Consider the following 17,993-nt stretch of genomic DNA (forward strand, 5'->3'; position numbering starts at 1 on the left):
TTTTGCGCAACCCGTGATTGTTCTTGCCTCGGAGGGTACGGACGAATTTAATGGTAGCCGATTGGATTAAATTTTGATAATGTCGAAGAACTCCGAACTCCGGAGCGTGCTTCGCGTTCGCTGGGTAATCCGCTCGAGGTATTCGTGGTTATTCCTGTTCGAGTCCAGATTTCGGCAAAGTGTATGCGCCTTCGCTCGAGTGTCGTTATCGTTCGGAGTTTCCATTTGATTTGGGAATTTGGGATCGAGCGAGTTCGTTCCACCCCTCGAACGTAAGTGCTCTCTAACGGATTCGTACCGTTTCAAAGACATTTGTAAGGGCCACGGGTGGGCGCCTCGCGGCCCTTTTATCTCGAGGGTTCGAGTATCGGTAAGTCCACAACGGTAACCTTCGTCGCTTGGCTTTTCTCTCATCTTCCTCTTGTTTCCACTCGATGGGTGAAGATCTTCAAATTTTACGTGGTGATATATGTGTCGTCGCATTCTTTACGGTTCACGAACATTGACGGTGTTTGATAAATATCCTGGTGAAACAAATGTTCACATTTTACAAAATTTTTTCAGCCAATATTCTGGGTGTTTTTAAAATACGGTATGAAATTGCATTGTATTCACGGTCCTCGATAATGTATTTTTTCGATTTCATTTGGGACTTCGCGAGTCTAATCCATTTTGAATGTAAGTACATGGAATAAATAATTTGAAATGGTACTATGGATTCCGATGATTCTAATTTGTTTGGAAGATATCTATATTAATCGTTGGCTATTGAATTCTCTAGTAAGTTTCCTGTCAAAACCATAGACCGACACTGGCCGCCATTGGCCGCTGGTGCAAGCCTTTGGACGTAACGTCCATAATCGTCGGACATCGGGGTGAAAATGTTTCGCGATGTCTTCAATCTTCTGTACCATGGCATCAAGGAAACTATTTATATCTGGCTCTGGGGACAGGTACGTGGTGTTGAAAGGAGTAAGAGTATTTATTCTTATTAATTTCATCAAAATGAGACGAGCGAACCAGATTTTCGATCGTTCTTTGACACGAATCTTGCACAGAAATGAGTTTTCTTTCTGTGCAGTTCTGGTAGTACGTCGAACACGAGAAAGGGATGGCAAAGGGATTTTTGCATAGATTTAACTTACCTCTTGCGTGCTACAATTTACTCAGAGTTGAAATCAAGAATTCTCTGTATTAATAGAATAATCTCTTGGGGTAGAGCACCGATACCGACCGTGATAACCTTACTCGAAAGATAACTTTGAGTGCAATTTCCCAATTATTAATTAACAGAGTGGCGGTGCATAGAAATACAAGTGAGATGCTTGCGAGTTTCCTGGATGTGGTATTACCTATCTTATGCTTCCTTATATCTGCAAAGCCAAAGTTTAAGCGATGTCGAGGATTCCTCGATTTTGTTTAACACTTGGATTAAACTAATTTTAATGAATCATCACGATTGGAGAAATTATAAGGCGGTGATACAAATGGCGCGTCCGTGGACACAGTAAAAAATATAAAATTTAAGTGCCTCGTTTAAAAAATAATCCTGCTGCGCGCTTATTTTACGTCACATCGTCTATCGTCTACGGGAAAACTGTTTTGGAAAGAAATGGAAATTTTTCGACATAACGTGCCTTACAGGAGTATCCTGAATTTTTCGCCGGTCTGTGGCTGCGGCGCTCGCTTCGATATCCACACGCAATCGATCTCGCGTCGCGCGTCGCCATTGGCTAGCGAAGATTCGGCCATCTTCGCGTCGCGTTGGGCGGGTGACGACACCGGAGGACTTCCGAAGTTTGCCGAACACCACCCGAGTAGCGGCTACCAATCGCATCGATCCCATGTCCACGTCGTTGTCACGTAGTGGTGTAGCGCGGTGTATGTACGTCTTCGCGTTCTTGGATATCGTGGATTCTCAGTTTGATTTGGGACCAAACTAGCCTGCTTTATTCCTCGAACGTAAGTGCCCTGTTCAGAATCTGCGTAGAATATTAAGAAGTTAAAAATTGTAGAAGAGACCAACCGAAATGCGCGTGCGTCCGTCTCGCGACTCCGACCGTTCTTGCAGGCTGCAAGATGGCCGTCCGTTTCCTCGAGGTTTCTAATATGGCGTGTTTGCGACAGTAGTTTGCGTCGATTCGAGTTTCTTCTACACCCTTGTTCTCAGCTTCCATCCAACCTGTGCGAAGACTTCATCCGAGTTCCCCCATAGAGCTCTGTGTTTCGTTTTCTCCGCCCGCTTTAAGGTTGGATAGTACATCTAATACTGATTTTCAATCAAACCTCGAAACATGCCTGTGCATAATTAGCGAGCCTGTTGCCATATTTGTATCATCAACCGTCGGGATTCCGATATAAACGTCATCATGTTCTTCACGACCTTATGACCCCGAAGGGGCTCGATGATTCCATGATGAGAAAGTATAATTTCCATTTGCAAGTTGAATTAATATTTCTCGGCATCCTCTTTCCTGTTACCTCAACGTGGGCAGTTTGACGAAACGATTGCTTTACCTTGACGATGCGAATACCCACGTTTTCCAGAATTTTTTGAGCCGATGTCCTCGTCGTTGTCTAATAACAGTGTCATACTGCAAGCATCATCTTCATGGTCCTGGATAACGTCCATCTTCGATTTCGTTTGGGATCAAGTGAATCTATTTCATATTCCAAGTGTAAGTACTCGGCGGTATGAATCGATGGTATGGTTCTTTGATTCTCACGATTCCAGGCTATCGGTTAAAACTGATTTTTACCATTGACTATTTGATGCTCTACTGAATTTCTGTTATATGGAGGAAAGTCTATTTGATCTTTTTTTAAACCTGTTGTTTGACTCGGTGGAATCGTAATAGGTATATATAGGACAAAACGAGTGTTTGATCCGATCCGAACGAGTATTTCTTTTACTTTGTTTGCATTCATTACTTTATCGTTGTCACGTTTCTCATGATTTAACATTCTTGAATCGCTCATTCAACATTATTTTTATTTTTTATAATTTCATTTTATTGCTCTATGCTTTATTAAAATATGGCGATCGTAACTTACCAGGCCCATTTTTGTAGACCTTATAATCTTTCACTTACGAAATTTTAACCTTGTGTATATCAACATTGCTTGCGAACGACAGTTACAAAGTAATAACTTCAACCAAAGAAGAATCAGCTATTAAGACATGTAAATCCTTTGTTATAGATGCCACGAAACAAGAGACGCCACCGTTCCCGCAGTCATTCCAGATCCTGCTCGCATTCTGCCGGTTCTCCTCAGTATGAACACAAACGGCGGCATATCGAATATGACAGTCCACAGAGTAAAGGGACCTACAGGTAAGCGGTACAGTCCAAATTAATACGATTAATAGTTGCGAATACAATTTATAAATTAATGCATAAGCAATTTCAAGGAGAATGTCTTTCTTGAGATTCAAGCCATTGACAGCCCTTATTAAAATTGATACGGCTCAAAACTTATTTTATATATATATATATATATGTAATTATGGAGCTTTCAAATATGTCATGGTAATTATACAAATAAATCTTTTCTAGTTTTTGTAAGTTTATTGTAAATCAAGGTAAAATATCGATTGCCTTAACCTAGAAGTACCCTGTAACGACTGACGTAATTAACGGTGGGAACTGCGTTGATTTAATTAAATGATTTTGCATTTTTGATGAATCTTTGGAACCCTGTCGAAGTGCATTAAAACTGTCCTCCGTGTACGATTCCATTTTACGAGTCCGCAAAATTTGCGAGGGCGACTCGCTCGGTCTTGGCGTAATCGCATCCGACCCATTTAACGCGCCTTGGCTATTCCGAATCTCGGTGGAGTTCTCAAGGCCTTTGGATGGTCTCCAAGTAGAAAATCGGAAGGAACACCGTGGTCCTCTCGGCGAAGATCGGCCGGGCGGACACGAGACTTTCCGATTTCGATTACGACGCAATCGCGAAAGCACTCGAGGAAAATTCGAAGAGTCGGGAGGGCCCTTTCGACGATCGTTAACAACGTCTCCCTTTGTTTTCTTTCTCTGTTCGAAATCCCTGCTAAGCGAGTCGAAGGTTCGCTCACTCACGCACCGACCCCTTCTGTCCAGCGGCGAGAGGGTCCTCAGGTCGCGACAGCACGAGCGAGGGACCAGCCAGGAGCGGCGCTACAAGCGCAGCCACCGTCGCTCGCCGAGCAGCGGCCGACAGCACTCCCACGCCCACCGCGACCGGGAGCGGGACCGGGAGCGGGACCGGGAGCGGGAGCGGGACCGGGACCGGGACCGGGATCGCGCCCACCTGGTGCCGGCGACCTCGCTGAGACGCACGCGGCCGCCCCGCCGCCACCACGCCTCCTCCTCGCCGAGCCAGGAGGCCTCGAGGCTTCGCCACCGCTCGCTGTCCTCCAGAAGTCAGGTGAGTCCGAGATCGAGCCGTGCGCTTCTCCGCGCAGCGCGCGCGCGACGATACCCACTCCCCTGCTACCCTCCAAGAATCCCCTCGCCCGAACACCGCTCTTGCGATCGCGAACCGCGGCTCCGACGCGCTCGGCGGGACGATCTAGTCGGGGGTTGCTAGGTGTTTCTCGCGGTCTTCCTGGAGAAGGAGCGCGAGCCCCTCCCCCGTGGGATGCCGGCGATTCTTCTTTCTTCCTCCGCGGCGAGCTATTTTCAACCGAGGTCTATTTCCGAGGGAGGCCCGTCACGCGGTTCCGCGGCGATCTCAGTGCGAGTTCGCGCCGGATGGACGGCGCAACGGCGGAGCGCGCGGCCCGTCCAGGCTCAGTCCCCGGTCCGGTTTCGGGCACCCGAGGACCTCGGAGGAGCGGGCCGATGTCGCCGCAGCACTCCGAACTCCGCCAGTCGTAGGCCGACTCCGGAGGACGAGATGGCCCGCCAGGGCCTGGAAGGGACTCCGACCTGGAGGCTGCTCCAGCCCCCGCCCGGACTCACCTGGGAATCCTGGTTTCAGCCCCGCGCTCGCCATCGCCCAGGAAGGATCGAGCGACGATCCGAATCCCCCGAAACGAAACTCGACGTCACTCCCGAGACCGACGCGTCGACCACCGAGGTAGCGTCAACGCCTCCGGTCGGTTTAGGCACGAATCGAGCCTTCCCGGCCCACCGGTCTCCTCCGCCTCACGTTTCCTCGGCCCTTCGTTCTCTGCCGACGAGTCGGGAACGCGCCCGTTATATTTGGAACGCTCTCTCTCTCGCTCCCTCTCGCTCCCTCCACCGTGACCCCCGGCAAGCCGGCCGGAGGAGTACCCGACGCGTCGCGACGTCTGGCGCAGCTCGCCGTAACTCTACCTGGCGGGCCGTTGGGCCGTTTACCTCCTTCCTTTGGGGTTTGAGAACTCGGGAGTCGCTCGCCGTCGAGGGTGGGCCCGTTATCGGGCCGTCGTTCGTAAATAGCCGATTCGAGATTAAATGCTCGGGGGGCGTCCAGAGTCCGGAGACCGACTCGGCGGTCGGGAAAGAGCTCCCGGTAGGCGAGGTGGGAGAATCGGAGGTAGGGAACGGCAACCCAGATATCGGGACGCAACGTCAGGTATTTCTGGCGGAGCGAACGGAGCGGGCCGGCTCGCACGCGGAAGCGGCGCGTCTTCCCGAATCTCGACTCCGAGAGCTTTTCCCTTCCGTTCGCTCTCGACTCGCGATTCCGTTGGCCAGTGCCGGAAACCGCGACGGCCTTTGACTTCGGCGGCCGAGAAGGTATCGAGGCTGCCGCTCGGCCCAATAACGCGCATATCTTGGCTCTTGGAAGAAACGAACGGATTTTCCCTGACCTCTTGCGAAATCTCCCCGCGGCCGCGGGTTCCCCTCGAGGCGACCCAGAACTCGCCCGTGGCGAAATCGTGACGAAATCGGACCCGATCCGAGTATTTATATTGAATCGAGCTTCTCTTTCCCTCTCCGGTGCGACCTTGAAGACCCGCGGGTCGAGCTTTATTAATAGTAATCGAGTCTACGAAAGTCGCCCCCCGACCGGAGTTTGCCATCCCTCGGCGATGGACGGGCCGAATCACCGATCGGATCGAGCGACGGGGCCGCTTCCGCGTCGGGAGCGAAGAGAGGTGTCGCGGATCGGCGAATCTTCGGCAGGGCCTAAATAAGCGCCCGCGAAAGACCATTTACGTAATCGCGCCGCCCCTCGGCTCTCTTCGTCTCGCTCGCGCGTGTTGCGCCGAGGACGCATTATTTGTTGGAGCGGGCTCTCCGCTCCTCGGTATTTTTAGTCCGTCAGTATTTGGCGGGGAGGGCGACGCGTCGTCGGCTTCGTCTTCGTCTTCGTCTTCGTCTTCGCCGTCGTCTTCGCCGTCGTCGTCGTCGTCGTCGTCGTCCTCGTCGTCGTCGCGGTGGTCGTGGTCGCGTCTTCGGGGGAAACCCTCGCGCGATCGGCACGTCCGCGTCGCCGTGATGCTCGCTGGGGGACCGCTCGAAAGGTCGCGGTCGTCGTCTCGCGGGTGGACTCGACGGTGTCAGAGTCGGTCCCTCCGGGGATAGTCATCGGAGGAGTCGGAAGATGTCGACCGCGAGTCGGCAGGGCTCGAGCCGGCGGAGCGGCCGGTATTCGCGCTCCTCGACGAGCAGCGTGGCGCAGATCCTGACGGACTCGTGCGCGAGCCTGCTCCAGCGTCTGACCACCCGGGTACGGGGCCCGTCCTCGGCGAGCGAGCGGACCCCCCTGGCGACCAGCCCCGTCGGGGCGGTGCGCGCCGTCCTCGGCAACACCCGGAGCCGCCTCGAGGACAAGTACTCCTCGATCCTCGGCCGCTACGCCAGGAGCCGCGACCTCGACTCGGCCGTCCACTCGGGGAGGCGCACCCGGGACCGCAGCCGCTACCCCCGCGACGGCAGCATTCTTCATCCCAGGGAGGAGCGCACCTTGGAGCCCTCGGCGACGCGTGGACTCGGCCCGACATCCGCCCCCGCCAACGCCGTCGTTGTCAGGAGCCCCTCCGGCGTTCTCCTCAGCGAGAAAGCCTACCCCTACGTGAGCGGCTCGGCGACCGCTCGCCGCGACCGCAACCGCAACCGGCCCGCCACCCTCGACGGGAGCGAAGGACGCCGCTCGGCCAGACACAAATCCGGGCTGGCGGACGACCGCGGCCGCGAGACCGCCCCCCGCCGCCGAAGCGAGCAGCTCGACGCCTCCTCGGCCGGGCGCCGGCTGCGCGACCCCGACGAGACGCCGACGAGGGCGCGCGACGCGGCCGACCCCGACCCCGACCTCGACCCCGCCCTCGCCGAGCGAGAGGCCCGGCGCAAGGAAATTCGCGGCCTGATCCTGAAGTACGCCGCCCTGGAAGACGCCCTGGCTCGGCCCGGGGCCGAGCGACCCGCCAAGCCGAGCGCGGCCGACGTCATCGCCAGCAAGTATCGGCGCATCGCGGCCGCGGCCGCGACCGCGACCGCGACCGCGACCGCCGACGCAAACGGCGACGCGAGCGCGCTCGAGACCTCGCTCGTAAGTTGCCGTTCTCATCTCGCCGAAAGACGCCGCCGTTCCTCTCCGCCCTCGCACCCTCTCGCGCCCCGACGGGCGTTTCCGGAGGGGTCCGTCCTCGGAACGCCTCGAAAAACAGCGGGTACCGATTTCGCGGTCGTTTCGCGTTCGTTTCGCGTTCGTTTCGCGTCCGACTCGCGCCGTCTGGACGCTGGAAGGGGGTACCGATGGCATTTGGAAAAAGCTCGACGCGAAATCGAGAGCTATCCGAGAAGACGTCGACTTTTCGGGTGGGCCGGGCACCTCGGAGCTCCGAGAGAGTTCGCGAGAGCAAAGAGCGGTTCCTCGATCCCGCGCCTCCTTTCCTCCGCGTCCCTCGTCCGACCGACGCGTCCGCGGGGACGCGCGCGGCGTCGCCCGCCGAGCGGGAGGCGATCCGACCGAGGATCGGAATCGAAGGGCGACGCCTCGGGCGTCCACCGCCGACGCCGGTCGCGGCGGTCACACGTAAGTACTTATCGGACGTGGCCGATGTCTCGTCCGCGCGACCGCGGTCGCGGGGACGAAGCATCGGCCGAGGACGGAGAGAGAGGCGTCGCCCCGGCGCCACCTCTGCCCCGTGCCTCTCGAAATGACGGAAAAACGCGGACAGGAGCGGGACGAGAGGTCCCGCGTCGCGGCCGCTCCTGTCGGGACGTTTCGCCGGCAAGACGGGCCGAACGCGCGATGCGCGAGCGCGCACCCGTGCACCACGCACGCGGGTGTGTATATACGTATACATACGCCAGAGCGCGTTGCCGGTTCCGTAAATGAGAAAAAAGAAATGCTAAGAAAAACGTTATACTCGTAATTATCCGCAACTCTCTGACTTGGCAAACCATTTTGCCCTCTCCCCTTTCTCTCTGATTGTTGGGTTACATCTCCGTTGTAATGGAATGGAATGGAATGGAATGGAATGGAACGGTCGATCGACTGGGCGCTCGGATCCTCTCGGGTGTGACGGTGATGCCTGGCGGGACACGTGTGTAAATCCGCCCGTACGTCCGTCCGCTCCCTCTCCGTTCGTCCGTCCGTTCGTGTTCGTCATCCTCTGCCGCGCGTCCGTGTGCCGTCGTCGCGACGACGCCGGGGCGATGGTGCGGCGTTGGCTGGCGACTCCTCCTCTTCTCGGCGGCGACCTCGACGGCGACCTCGACGGCGACCTCGACGGCCTGGCTCTCTCCACCCGGACGACCCGGACCTCCGCGCCCCGGACCTCCGTCGACGGGACTCTCCGGGACTCCGACCACGGCCTCTCTGCGTCCACCGCCACCACCGCCACCACCGCCACCACCGCCACCACCACGACGCCGACGACGCCGACGCCCCGCCGCCTCGGACGCGCAACTCGAACGCCACGTTGTCCGGGGCTTCGTCGGGTGTCCGGGCCGACACGACCCGCGCGCACCCGACACGCTCATCCTGCCCTCTGTGTCGCGCCGATTCCGATAGAGCCCACGACCGCCCTTCGTCGAGGACGACGAAGACGGCCATCTCGTTTACCAAACCGGAGACATCCTGGCAAATAGATGTTCGTGAATACGTGAATACACTCATTGTAGTAGATTTAAGGGGTTCTTACGTTAACGGTACTCGACCCATAGACGATATCGATGCCGAGACGCGGATCTTCTCTCCTTTCCGCCGTCTCTCGGTCGACTCGGGGCCGGATGCAGGGACGAGTCGCGAGGGAAGGAGCCCCGTCGTCCTCCGCGGCGGTGCTCCCCTCCGGTCCGACTCCTCCCGCGGCGCCGGCTCCGGCTCGCTTGGTTCTCTTTCTCTCTCTCTTTCTCTCTCTCTTGCCTCGCGCTCGCGGACTCGTCTTCCGTTTTCTCTCGCGACTCGGAGGAAATCCGGATCGACGTTGGGCGTTCTCTAAGGCGTCCTCGAGGGCGTCGACTCTAAGAATGGAAAGGGAGAAAAGGTAGCGCTTCCTCGACGAGGGCACGGATGACCTACTCGAACCGAGGAAACGCCGCCACCTTTCCAGGAGCCCGAGAACTCGGGTCGGGCTGCCGTTAGAACTATTTCGGACGATCGCCGGCCGAACGATCCGAAACGCTCTCTCCCCCTGGCGACGGGCATCTCCCTCCGTGGCTCTCTTCCTTCTCGCCTCGCGAGCAGTGGACGCGCGTCGCCAGGTGCCGATCCCCGGGGCAGCTCTCTCGAAGGTGAGCGAGGGCCTGCCCCTTCGACGAGGTTCTCCCAGGAGAGACGTTTCGGAGCGCGAGGTCCACCGCGTCCTCGATTCTTACCGTGGTTTTTGCATTCCAGATGAGGTACTGGCCACCCTAGGAGAGGGTACTTTTGGGAAAGTTGTCAAGGTTAAGGATTTGATGATGTAAGTTCCGAGATCATGTACTCTACCTATCGCGCGGTCTTTTCGGCCCGATGGCCAACTAATTACGGCCGAGGCTCGCGCTCTTCGTTTCCCGTCGAACCCGGAGTCGATGCTTCGGGAAGAATACCCTTTCCGGCCCGGGGAACGTTGGACGGGGTCCAGACTCGATTCCGTTTCCGCGGACCGCTTCGCTCGGCCCCGTTCTCCGGAGGAGCAAGGCGGTATTCGCAATAATAGGACGACCTTGCACTTCGTTCGGGCGCGTGCGTTCTATCCGAGGAAAATCGCGAATCGCGCCCCGAGATACGTAGCGATACGTAGGTGCATCCGAGATTTATTGACCGGGCGAGACGAGCGGAACGCGTAGGTGCACCCAGCCCGCGCTAACTCGCGTCTCGCTTTGTTGCTCAGGGATCACGTGATGGCCCTCAAGATCATCAAGAACGTCGAGAAGTACAGAGAGGCGGCGAAGCTCGAGGTCAACGCCCTGGAGAAGATCGCCAACATGGACCCGGAAGGTCAACAGTTAGTATCCGCGACCGAAGAGGGAACCGCCAAGAGCCCGCCTACGGGCCGCCTACGGGGCCGCCTCGAGCGAGCGAACGTGGAAGCCGGACCCTTCTTTGCCCTTTCCCCGTTTTCGTTCCTCCCCGCGCGATTCGCCTCGATCGGCTAATCTTCTTCTTTTCCTTTCTTTCCGCAGCCTGTGCGTCAAGATGCTGGACTGGTTCAACTACCGTGGCCACATGTGCATCGCCTTCGAGATGCTCGGCTTGAGCGTCTTCGACTTTCTGGTCAGTAAGAAATCTTGTCGGATGGATTTTGTAGACGCGAGGTCCCCGTCCAAAAAGTTTACCGCAAACCGTTGGCGCGACTTTCGTCTCGTATCATCGATTTCTCTATAGCTGGGTCGATTTGCGCTTACAGAAGGACAACAATTACCAACCGTACCCCCTGGAGCACGTGAGACACGTGGGATACCAGCTCTGCTATGCCGTAAAGTTTCTTCACGACAATAAATTGACTCACACCGACCTCAAGCCGGAGAATATCCTTTTCGTGGACTCTGACTTCGACACGAGTTACAACAGCAAAAAGGTAAGATCGGGGTTCGCGAGGTCGGTGGGTTGCGACTCCGTTGGCGCCCCTGCCGGTCGTCGCCGGTTGCCGTCCCAGGCTAATGCGTTTCAAAAAGTTATTTCTCTTTAAGCGGAAGGACGTGCGCCAAGTCAAGAGGACGGATATTCGGTTGATCGATTTTGGAAGTGCCACCTTCGATTACGAGCACCACAGTACGATCGTCAGTACGAGGCATTACCGAGCCCCCGAGGTCATTTTAGGCGAGTAACTCGAAGACCGTTCTCCTTGCTACGGCAATTTATCGACGGTACCACGTGACGGGACGTCTCCTTTGTACCTTTTAGAATTAGGATGGTCGCAACCTTGCGACGTGTGGTCGATCGGCTGCATCCTATTCGAGATCTACCTGGGCATCACGTTGTTCCAAACCCACGACAATCGCGAGCACCTCGCGATGATGGAACGCATACTCGGTACGATCCCGACTCGCATGGCGCGCAAGACCAAGACGAAGTACTTCTACCACGGCAAGTTGGTCTGGAACGACAAAAGCTCGGCCGGCAGATACGTCCGCGACAACTGCAAACCGTTGCACGTAAGTTTTGCTCGGAATTCCTCGACGACTCCGACCGTTTCTTGCGAAAGAACGCAAGAGCGTAAGAACGAGTACGGCGCCGTTCCGCTTAATCGCGATTCCACTCCCGCAGCGCTACATGCTGTCCGACGAGGAGGAGCATCGGCAGCTGTTCGATCTGATGCAAAGGATGCTGGAGTACGAGCCCGCCCAGCGAATCACCCTCAAGGACGCGCTGGCGCACCCCTTCTTCGAGGCGCTTCCGCCTTCCCAGCGACTGCCGGACCCGCGGGCGTCCGGCGACCACGGCCAGCAGACCCACGAGCGCTCGCACTCGCTCTCTCGATGAAGCTAGGGGCGGGACCGACCTCCGCACCGGACGGACACCCGGGAACGGAGCTCCCAGGGTCTGCTCGGTCAAGCGTAACCGTGTCCCCGCGATCGTAAAACGTTTTATATAACGCTCGTCTGTACATTTTATCTTGACTTTATCACGATGTCGTTCGACGCGCGCGTACCTACACCCACGCAAGCGCGGGCGCGCGACTAAGTTTCGAGTAAAGGTAAAGGTAAACTTGATCGCAGCTTGTAATCTGCTTCTCCGTTGTACATTTGGTAGCCCGCAGGGGCCGAGGAGAGACGTTTCGTGTCGCGGACGAGCGGGTCCGGGTGATCGAAACGAAAGGAGTGCTCTCTCTTTGTGGACGGTTGGACTCGTATGCCGGAGGGAACGCGGCAACGTTCGCCCCACGGCACTTTTATGGAAGCGCGTCGCTTTCGGACACGAGGTTACGAACGAAGGGAAACCGGACATTGTTTCGTTCCAAGTGTGCGAATCGGGGTGTACCCGTATGCCGCGGTATGCGCGATACTTAAAATCTTTTTTTTCCGTTTCCTTTCTTTCTTTTTCTTTTTTTTTTCCACTGTGTAAATACGTCGCCGCCGACGCGCCGAGCGTACGCAAGATTCGTGACGTCCATCTGGATCGAGTCCGCTTAGGACTTTGCATCTCCGATTTCGAGTTATATATCGACTAAGTAAGGCGTCCTTGCGAGAGATCCGCGTGTCGGAAACGACGCGGCAAGGGGCGAGCACCGACGCCTACGAAAAATTCACTAGACACGACAGTGTTTCGATTAGCAATAAACACCTTTGTTTTAAATAACGGTCGCTAGTTTATTCGTTCGATACAACTTGGAAACTCGTAATAGCAGGCGTAAAAGTAGAAATTTCGATACGGACTCGAAAGAGAAGGCTCCCCGCCGTCGTCACGACGGAGCTTGCCGCACGATTTATCCCAGACCATCCTCCACGTGGTTAATGCAACTTAAGTAATTCATATAGATACGAGTACGTATTCCTGCCGTTCACGGATTGCTCCCGCACCGCGAGCGCGAACACGATTCAGCAAACCCCCAACCAAATGTCTCAACGACGCTTCGTTTTCTTTCCCCGAGCGTTTTTGCAAATATTCGCGACAATCGCGTCTTTGAAGGGATCGAATTTGCGCGCACCCCTGTAAGCATTTTTTAAAAGAAAAAAAAATCAACTCGCGATCACAGCTTGGGCCAGGAATATACCGGAGGCACGGACGACGCGTACGACGTATCGTACAGCTGCGCCTTGATAAATGCCTCGTAGCTTTCAGGTTCCGGGTGTAACGTGGCCAGGCCTGCGAATTAAAGTAAACCGGATTAATAAGCGGACCGTCTCGTTCGGAGCCCATTTTAATTAAAACGCGGGAACAAGATCGAGGAGGTATATAATTACGTAATTACCATTCTTGTATGCATAGTGCATGACCTCCGTGGCGATTACTATCGAACTCTTGGGAATATCCTGCAGCGGAGGGTAGAGATTGCCGCTGTCAAGGTCATCGGCATTCACCCTCTTGGCAAGAGCGTCCGCCGCGACGAGGAAGGTCTCCTCGGGGATGTACCGCATCCCGGAGCATATCGCGCCGAGAGCGATTCCCGGGAAAACGTAGGCGTTGTTGCCCTGGCCGGGCGTCAGAGTTTTCCCGTCGATGGTTACCGGATCGAAGGGCGACCCGCTCGCGAAGATGCATTTGCCCTGTAGAAGGAGATCGATACCGTAAGATATCCGGGACTCGTGACGACTACCGCGTCGACTCGCCCTTACCTTGGTAGCCGCGTAGGCTGCTTCCGCGGTACACTCGGCTTTGCTGGTAGGGTTGCTCAGAGCGAAAATGACGGGTCTCTCGTTGTTCCTTCCCATTTCCTCGAGGATCTCGGTCGTGAAGGCCCCGCCGATCGTGGACGCGCCGATCAGTACGGTCGGTTTGGCGGTTTTGACGACCTCCGTGAGGGTGCTCAAGTGGGGATCGTCCCTGGCGAAGGCAAGCTTGTGCTCGGTAATGCCGCCGGATGGACGATTCTTAACTATCAGACCCTTCGAGTCGACCATCCAGATTCGGTTTCTGGCCTCCGCGTCGCTCGTTCCTTCCTTCTTCATAGCCATGACGCACAACTCGGCGATACCCAGAGCGGCCTAGAAACGTAAATTGCTTGTTTTTTCGTCCGACAGCCTCCAGAAGGCAGAAGTCAGAAGAAAAGGAAACGTATCCGCCGTGGCGGAGGGGTACGAATCGAGAGTGGACTCACTTCGCCGGCACCCTGAAACACGATGACGTTCCGCGACAGCTTCGTATTCGTGATCCGAAGGGACCCTAGGAGGCCGGCGACCGCGACCGAGGCCGTGCCCTGGATGTCGTCGTTGAAGGTGCAGTACTCGTTCCGGTACTTCTGCAGCAATCGGAAGGCGTTGCCGTTCCCGAAGTCCTCGAACTGAATCAACGTGTTCTGCCCGTAACGCTTGACCACGGCCTTCATGAACTCGTCCAAGAACTCGTCGTATTCCTTCCCCGTGACCCTCGCGTGCCGGTGACCGATGTACAGAGGATCGTCCAGCAAAGACTGCAAAGAAACGGACGAGGTGACGACGGCGCCGCGATTTCGACCCGAGGGCGGCGCACCTGCGTGTTGGTCCCGACGTCCAGAGTAATCGGCAGGCACTGGTGAGGCTTGATGCCGGCCAGGGCCGTGTAGAGGGAGAGCTTCCCCACGGGAATGCCCATCCCGTGAGCACCCAAGTCGCCGAGGCCCAGGATGCGTTCGCCGTCGGTGACCACGATGGCCCGGATGTCGTGCTCGGGCCAATTCGTCAGCACGTCGTAGACGTGCCCCTTGTCGTGGACGCTGATGAAGAGTCCGCGCGGTCTGCGGTAAATCAGGCCGAACTTTTGACAGGCCAGGCCCACCGTCGGCGTGTACACCAACGGCATCATCTTCTGGACGTTCTCGGTCAGGAGGCGATAGAACAGCTTCTCGTTCCTGTCCTGCAAAGGCGACGGTCGCGCATCGGTAGAGACGTACGATGGACTCGCCGCGCCGGTCCGCCGATGCTTACGAGTAAACCGATCAAGTAGATGTACTTGGAGAGCTCGTCCGTGTACCGGTCCAGGTTCAGTCGGCAAAGCTCCAGCTGCTCCTCTTGCGTCTTAACGGCCGCCGGAAGGAGCCCGTGGATCCCCAGGGTCTGCCTCTCCTCGATCGTGAAGGCCATGCCCTGAAAGAGTCACCACCTTGACCCCGCGCCGAGTACGCGCATGGAAATGTCCCGCTCGATACCGCGACCCCCCCCGCTGACGTGGACGGAGGTAAGGTCCGAGGTAACGTTGCGTAAGCAAATTTCATTAGTCGCCCGTCGCCCCCCGTCGCTGCTTTCACTACTTGCGTCCGCCCTCGCGTCGAGGAATAGAAGCGGGGGACGGGGGGAGAAGGAACGAGTACCCTTCCGTCGATCGCGAGGAGCGCTTCCGGTATGGGGGGCGGCTTGTCCTCTCGGGAGGGAACCAGGGTCCACCAGTCTCTTTCCATGGTCCCGACGACTCCTCGGCTCCTCTCCCGACCCATGGCCCATGGCAAACAACAACCTCCCGTGGAAACGGTTGCCGGGGTTCTCGACCCGGCCAGGGGGGCGGCGATCGATAGGCTTCCTACCCCCGAACTCGCGGAGGGCGCCGCCCCCGATCGGCCGAGGGCTCGGCCGCGGTCGAACTTACCTTGTTCAAATGAGGATTTTTAATGTGGTCCAACCCGCGAAGCAGGCCGGAGCAGACGGCGTCGCCGGGGCCGCGTTGCCCCAATCGGTCCCGCCGAAGGCTCGACATCTCGGCTCGCTTGGCGTCGGTCTGGCTGACGGTCCGGATCCTGCGAACGAGCGGACGGGTCCTTTACTGGCCGTTCGGGCGGCGAGTGCGGCGAGTGCGGCTCGACCGGGCCCGACGGGAGCTCGGCCGTTTTCGCGACGCGCCGGACGGGCTCGGGCGACCTCGGGCGACCTCGGGCGACCTCGGGCGTCTCCGCGCGGAGACGCCTCCTTCGGCGGACCGTCGCCAAATGAAAAAGAGTCGAGACGACCTTCGCGGCTCCCGTCCCTCGCGAGGGTCGTCATTTCGGAAAAACTTGCCGCGAGATATCGGGAGGACATGGACGGGCGCCGAGGCGTAACCGTAACCTCCAAGCCTCGTCGTTTACCTTTGGCGAGCGGGGGCGGATTCCTCGGCCAGGCCGCCGTCGCTGCGAAGGCGAGTTTTCGCGCGGCAGCGCGGACCCGCTCGCAGCAGGAGGCGCCTCGACGCGATCCCCGGCACCGACGACATGTCTCGGCTTCGACGCAACTGCTCTGACTTTTTCCGACCTCGGTGGGTGGCGCGTGGCGGCCGCTCGGCGCGTGCGCGCTCCGGAAGGACCGGTCACGCTTTTTCCCGATGCTCGGTTACGTAACGCGGTCTCGCTCGAGAAAAGAGATATTTCCTCGTCTCGCGAAGGTCCCTTCCGAGTCGCGTCCGTCTGGCTCGAATTTCCCAAGGATTCGTTTCGTGGGCGTCTTTCTCTCGTCCTTTGAAACGTCGGACGAACCGTGGCTTGCCTCGACTCGACGACGCGGATAATCGCTTCGCCCCCGATTAACGAGCGGTCATCGAAGAACGACGACTCGGTCTCGGGGGAAAAAGTTTCCGCTCGGAAAATTTTCGCAAATTATCTGCCGATACCGAGGAACGGCGGAGTTCCCGCGCCTCCCCCGAGTGGGGCGACGGTCCGCGAGGAGACAGCCGATAACGAAGCGATAACGAAGCGACAACGAAGCGATAACGCTCGGAAGAGAAGGAAGGAAGGAAGGAAGGAAGCTCCGTTTACGAGGGCGTTTGCGTTTAAACCGCTGGCGGGGTTGGCGGACCGCTTCGACCAGCCGGGAGGTCGGTCGATCTTTTCTATATCGATTGGACGTCGACGCGCTTTTCCGTACAAAAATAATTGAGCGCGCAAGCGGGATTTTAGTTGAGAAACGAGGTTCTCCCAAATCGCCGCGAAATCCGTTTTTAAAGGGTCGCGAAAGTTGAAACGAGGATCGACGCGGTTTTACTTTATCGAGGTTATCGAAGGTGGGATCGATTCCGCAAAAGACGTTGGCTCGGGACCGAGCCGGCGAGAGAAAAAGAGAAAGAAAAATGAAACGTTTCGTTAAACGAGCGAAAGACTCGGGGTCGTTTTCCCGTTGATCCGTGGACGCGATAAGACCGAGACCGTGATGAATATAAAAAGTAAGAATTTGTATTCGGAATCGAGGCGGCACGCGACTCGCCACGCGACTCGCCACGCGAGTCCGGTGCGCGATATCACGCGAGGTTATCGTAATATCCCCGATTAGCCCCAGATCCGAACGTTCCGTCCGCTGGCAAAGGACCGTTGTTTCGAGCTCGTAATCGTTGCGCGGCAGCATTAAGTACCGCGCACGGTCCATACAATAGCGTATCGTTTCTTCGAGGAAGCTTCAACGATCGAAAAAACCTCCAAATCGATTGGAATAATAATTACGAATCGACGTTCGCGTCTTCGGAATGATTAAGGAACGGAGAGAAAGCGTGGCAGAAAGTCCGAGAGCGCCGTCAAGGAAAGGAAAACTCACGTTTTGACAGCCCGACGCGTGGACTCGGAATACGATTCCCTCGAGTCCTTGGAACTCGATACGCCCATCTTGGATGCTCTGCCCCGAAACGATCCTTCTTTTTTGCGGGCGCCGGTGGCCTTGGATCGTCTTTCCTCTTCGAGACGTTCCGACCCAGCGGGACGACGGCAACAGGTGCGAGCTTCGAGAACCGACTTTGTTCGCGTCGAAGACGGTCAAACGAGCGACATCGAAGAGAACCGTGCGATAACCGCGTAACACCGATTTTCTTTTTATCCGAATCGTAGTTAACGCTGGCCGCGCTACGTACGGTATACATATATACAAGAACCTGGAAATCCGAGCGGAATGTGAGCAAAATATTCAAAACGATCGTTCGGATCTCCGGTAACTCGAATCGAAGGAAAACGTATCAATAATACGACGACGATTCGGTTCGTCGAGGCAAGGACGGACGAGAACGAGGGAGCGCGTCCGGGAAAATCGGAAAGCCGACTGATGCGAGGACGTTTCGAGCGAGCTTCG

At 56.8% G+C, this 17,993-nt stretch overlaps 2 protein-coding genes across 9 annotated transcripts; one reads left to right on the plus strand and one right to left on the minus strand.

Moving 5' to 3' along the window:
• The first annotated feature begins 190 nt into the window (after positions 1-190).
• LOC105701168 (serine/threonine-protein kinase Doa) lies at positions 191-12,639 on the plus strand. Of its 7 annotated transcripts, none has more exons than XM_012427631.2 (14): positions 191-678; positions 782-953; positions 1,645-1,962; positions 2,548-2,678; positions 3,202-3,335; positions 4,059-4,410; positions 8,935-9,013; positions 9,757-9,823; positions 10,235-10,348; positions 10,527-10,617; positions 10,751-10,921; positions 11,034-11,163; positions 11,248-11,498; positions 11,611-12,639. In XM_012427631.2, exons 4-14 carry the CDS (start codon positions 2,562-2,564, stop codon positions 11,824-11,826), a joined length of 1,722 nt encoding a protein of 573 aa, XP_012283054.1. In that variant the 5' UTR covers positions 191-678; positions 782-953; positions 1,645-1,962; positions 2,548-2,561; the 3' UTR covers positions 11,827-12,639. The 7 variants fall into 7 exon arrangements, with proteins under 7 accessions (XP_012283054.1, XP_012283055.1, XP_012283056.1 ...); XM_012427632.2 differs by having other exon boundaries at positions 198-678; positions 4,104-4,410; XM_012427634.2 differs by lacking the exon at positions 2,548-2,678 and having other exon boundaries at positions 199-678.
• On the minus strand, positions 12,633-17,940 carry LOC105701169 (NADP-dependent malic enzyme). Of its 2 annotated transcripts, none has more exons than XM_012427639.2 (8): positions 17,469-17,940; positions 15,562-15,709; positions 14,907-15,065; positions 14,473-14,835; positions 14,102-14,413; positions 13,620-13,988; positions 13,256-13,550; positions 12,633-13,149 (listed from the first exon to the last, which is right to left on the minus strand). In XM_012427639.2, the coding sequence occupies exons 1-8, from the start codon at positions 17,534-17,536 to the stop codon at positions 13,034-13,036; spliced, it is 1,830 nt and encodes a 609-aa protein (XP_012283062.1). In that variant the 5' UTR covers positions 17,537-17,940; the 3' UTR covers positions 12,633-13,033. The 2 variants fall into 2 exon arrangements, with proteins under 2 accessions (XP_012283062.1, XP_012283061.1); XM_012427638.2 differs by lacking the exon at positions 17,469-17,940 and adding an exon at positions 16,037-16,505.
• Positions 17,941-17,993: the final 53 nt, after the last annotated feature.

This window comes from Orussus abietinus, unplaced genomic scaffold, assembly GCF_000612105.2.
Source record: "Orussus abietinus isolate OABI.00-Male unplaced genomic scaffold, Oabi_2.0 scaffold5, whole genome shotgun sequence".
NCBI lineage: Eukaryota > Metazoa > Arthropoda > Insecta > Hymenoptera > Orussidae > Orussus > Orussus abietinus.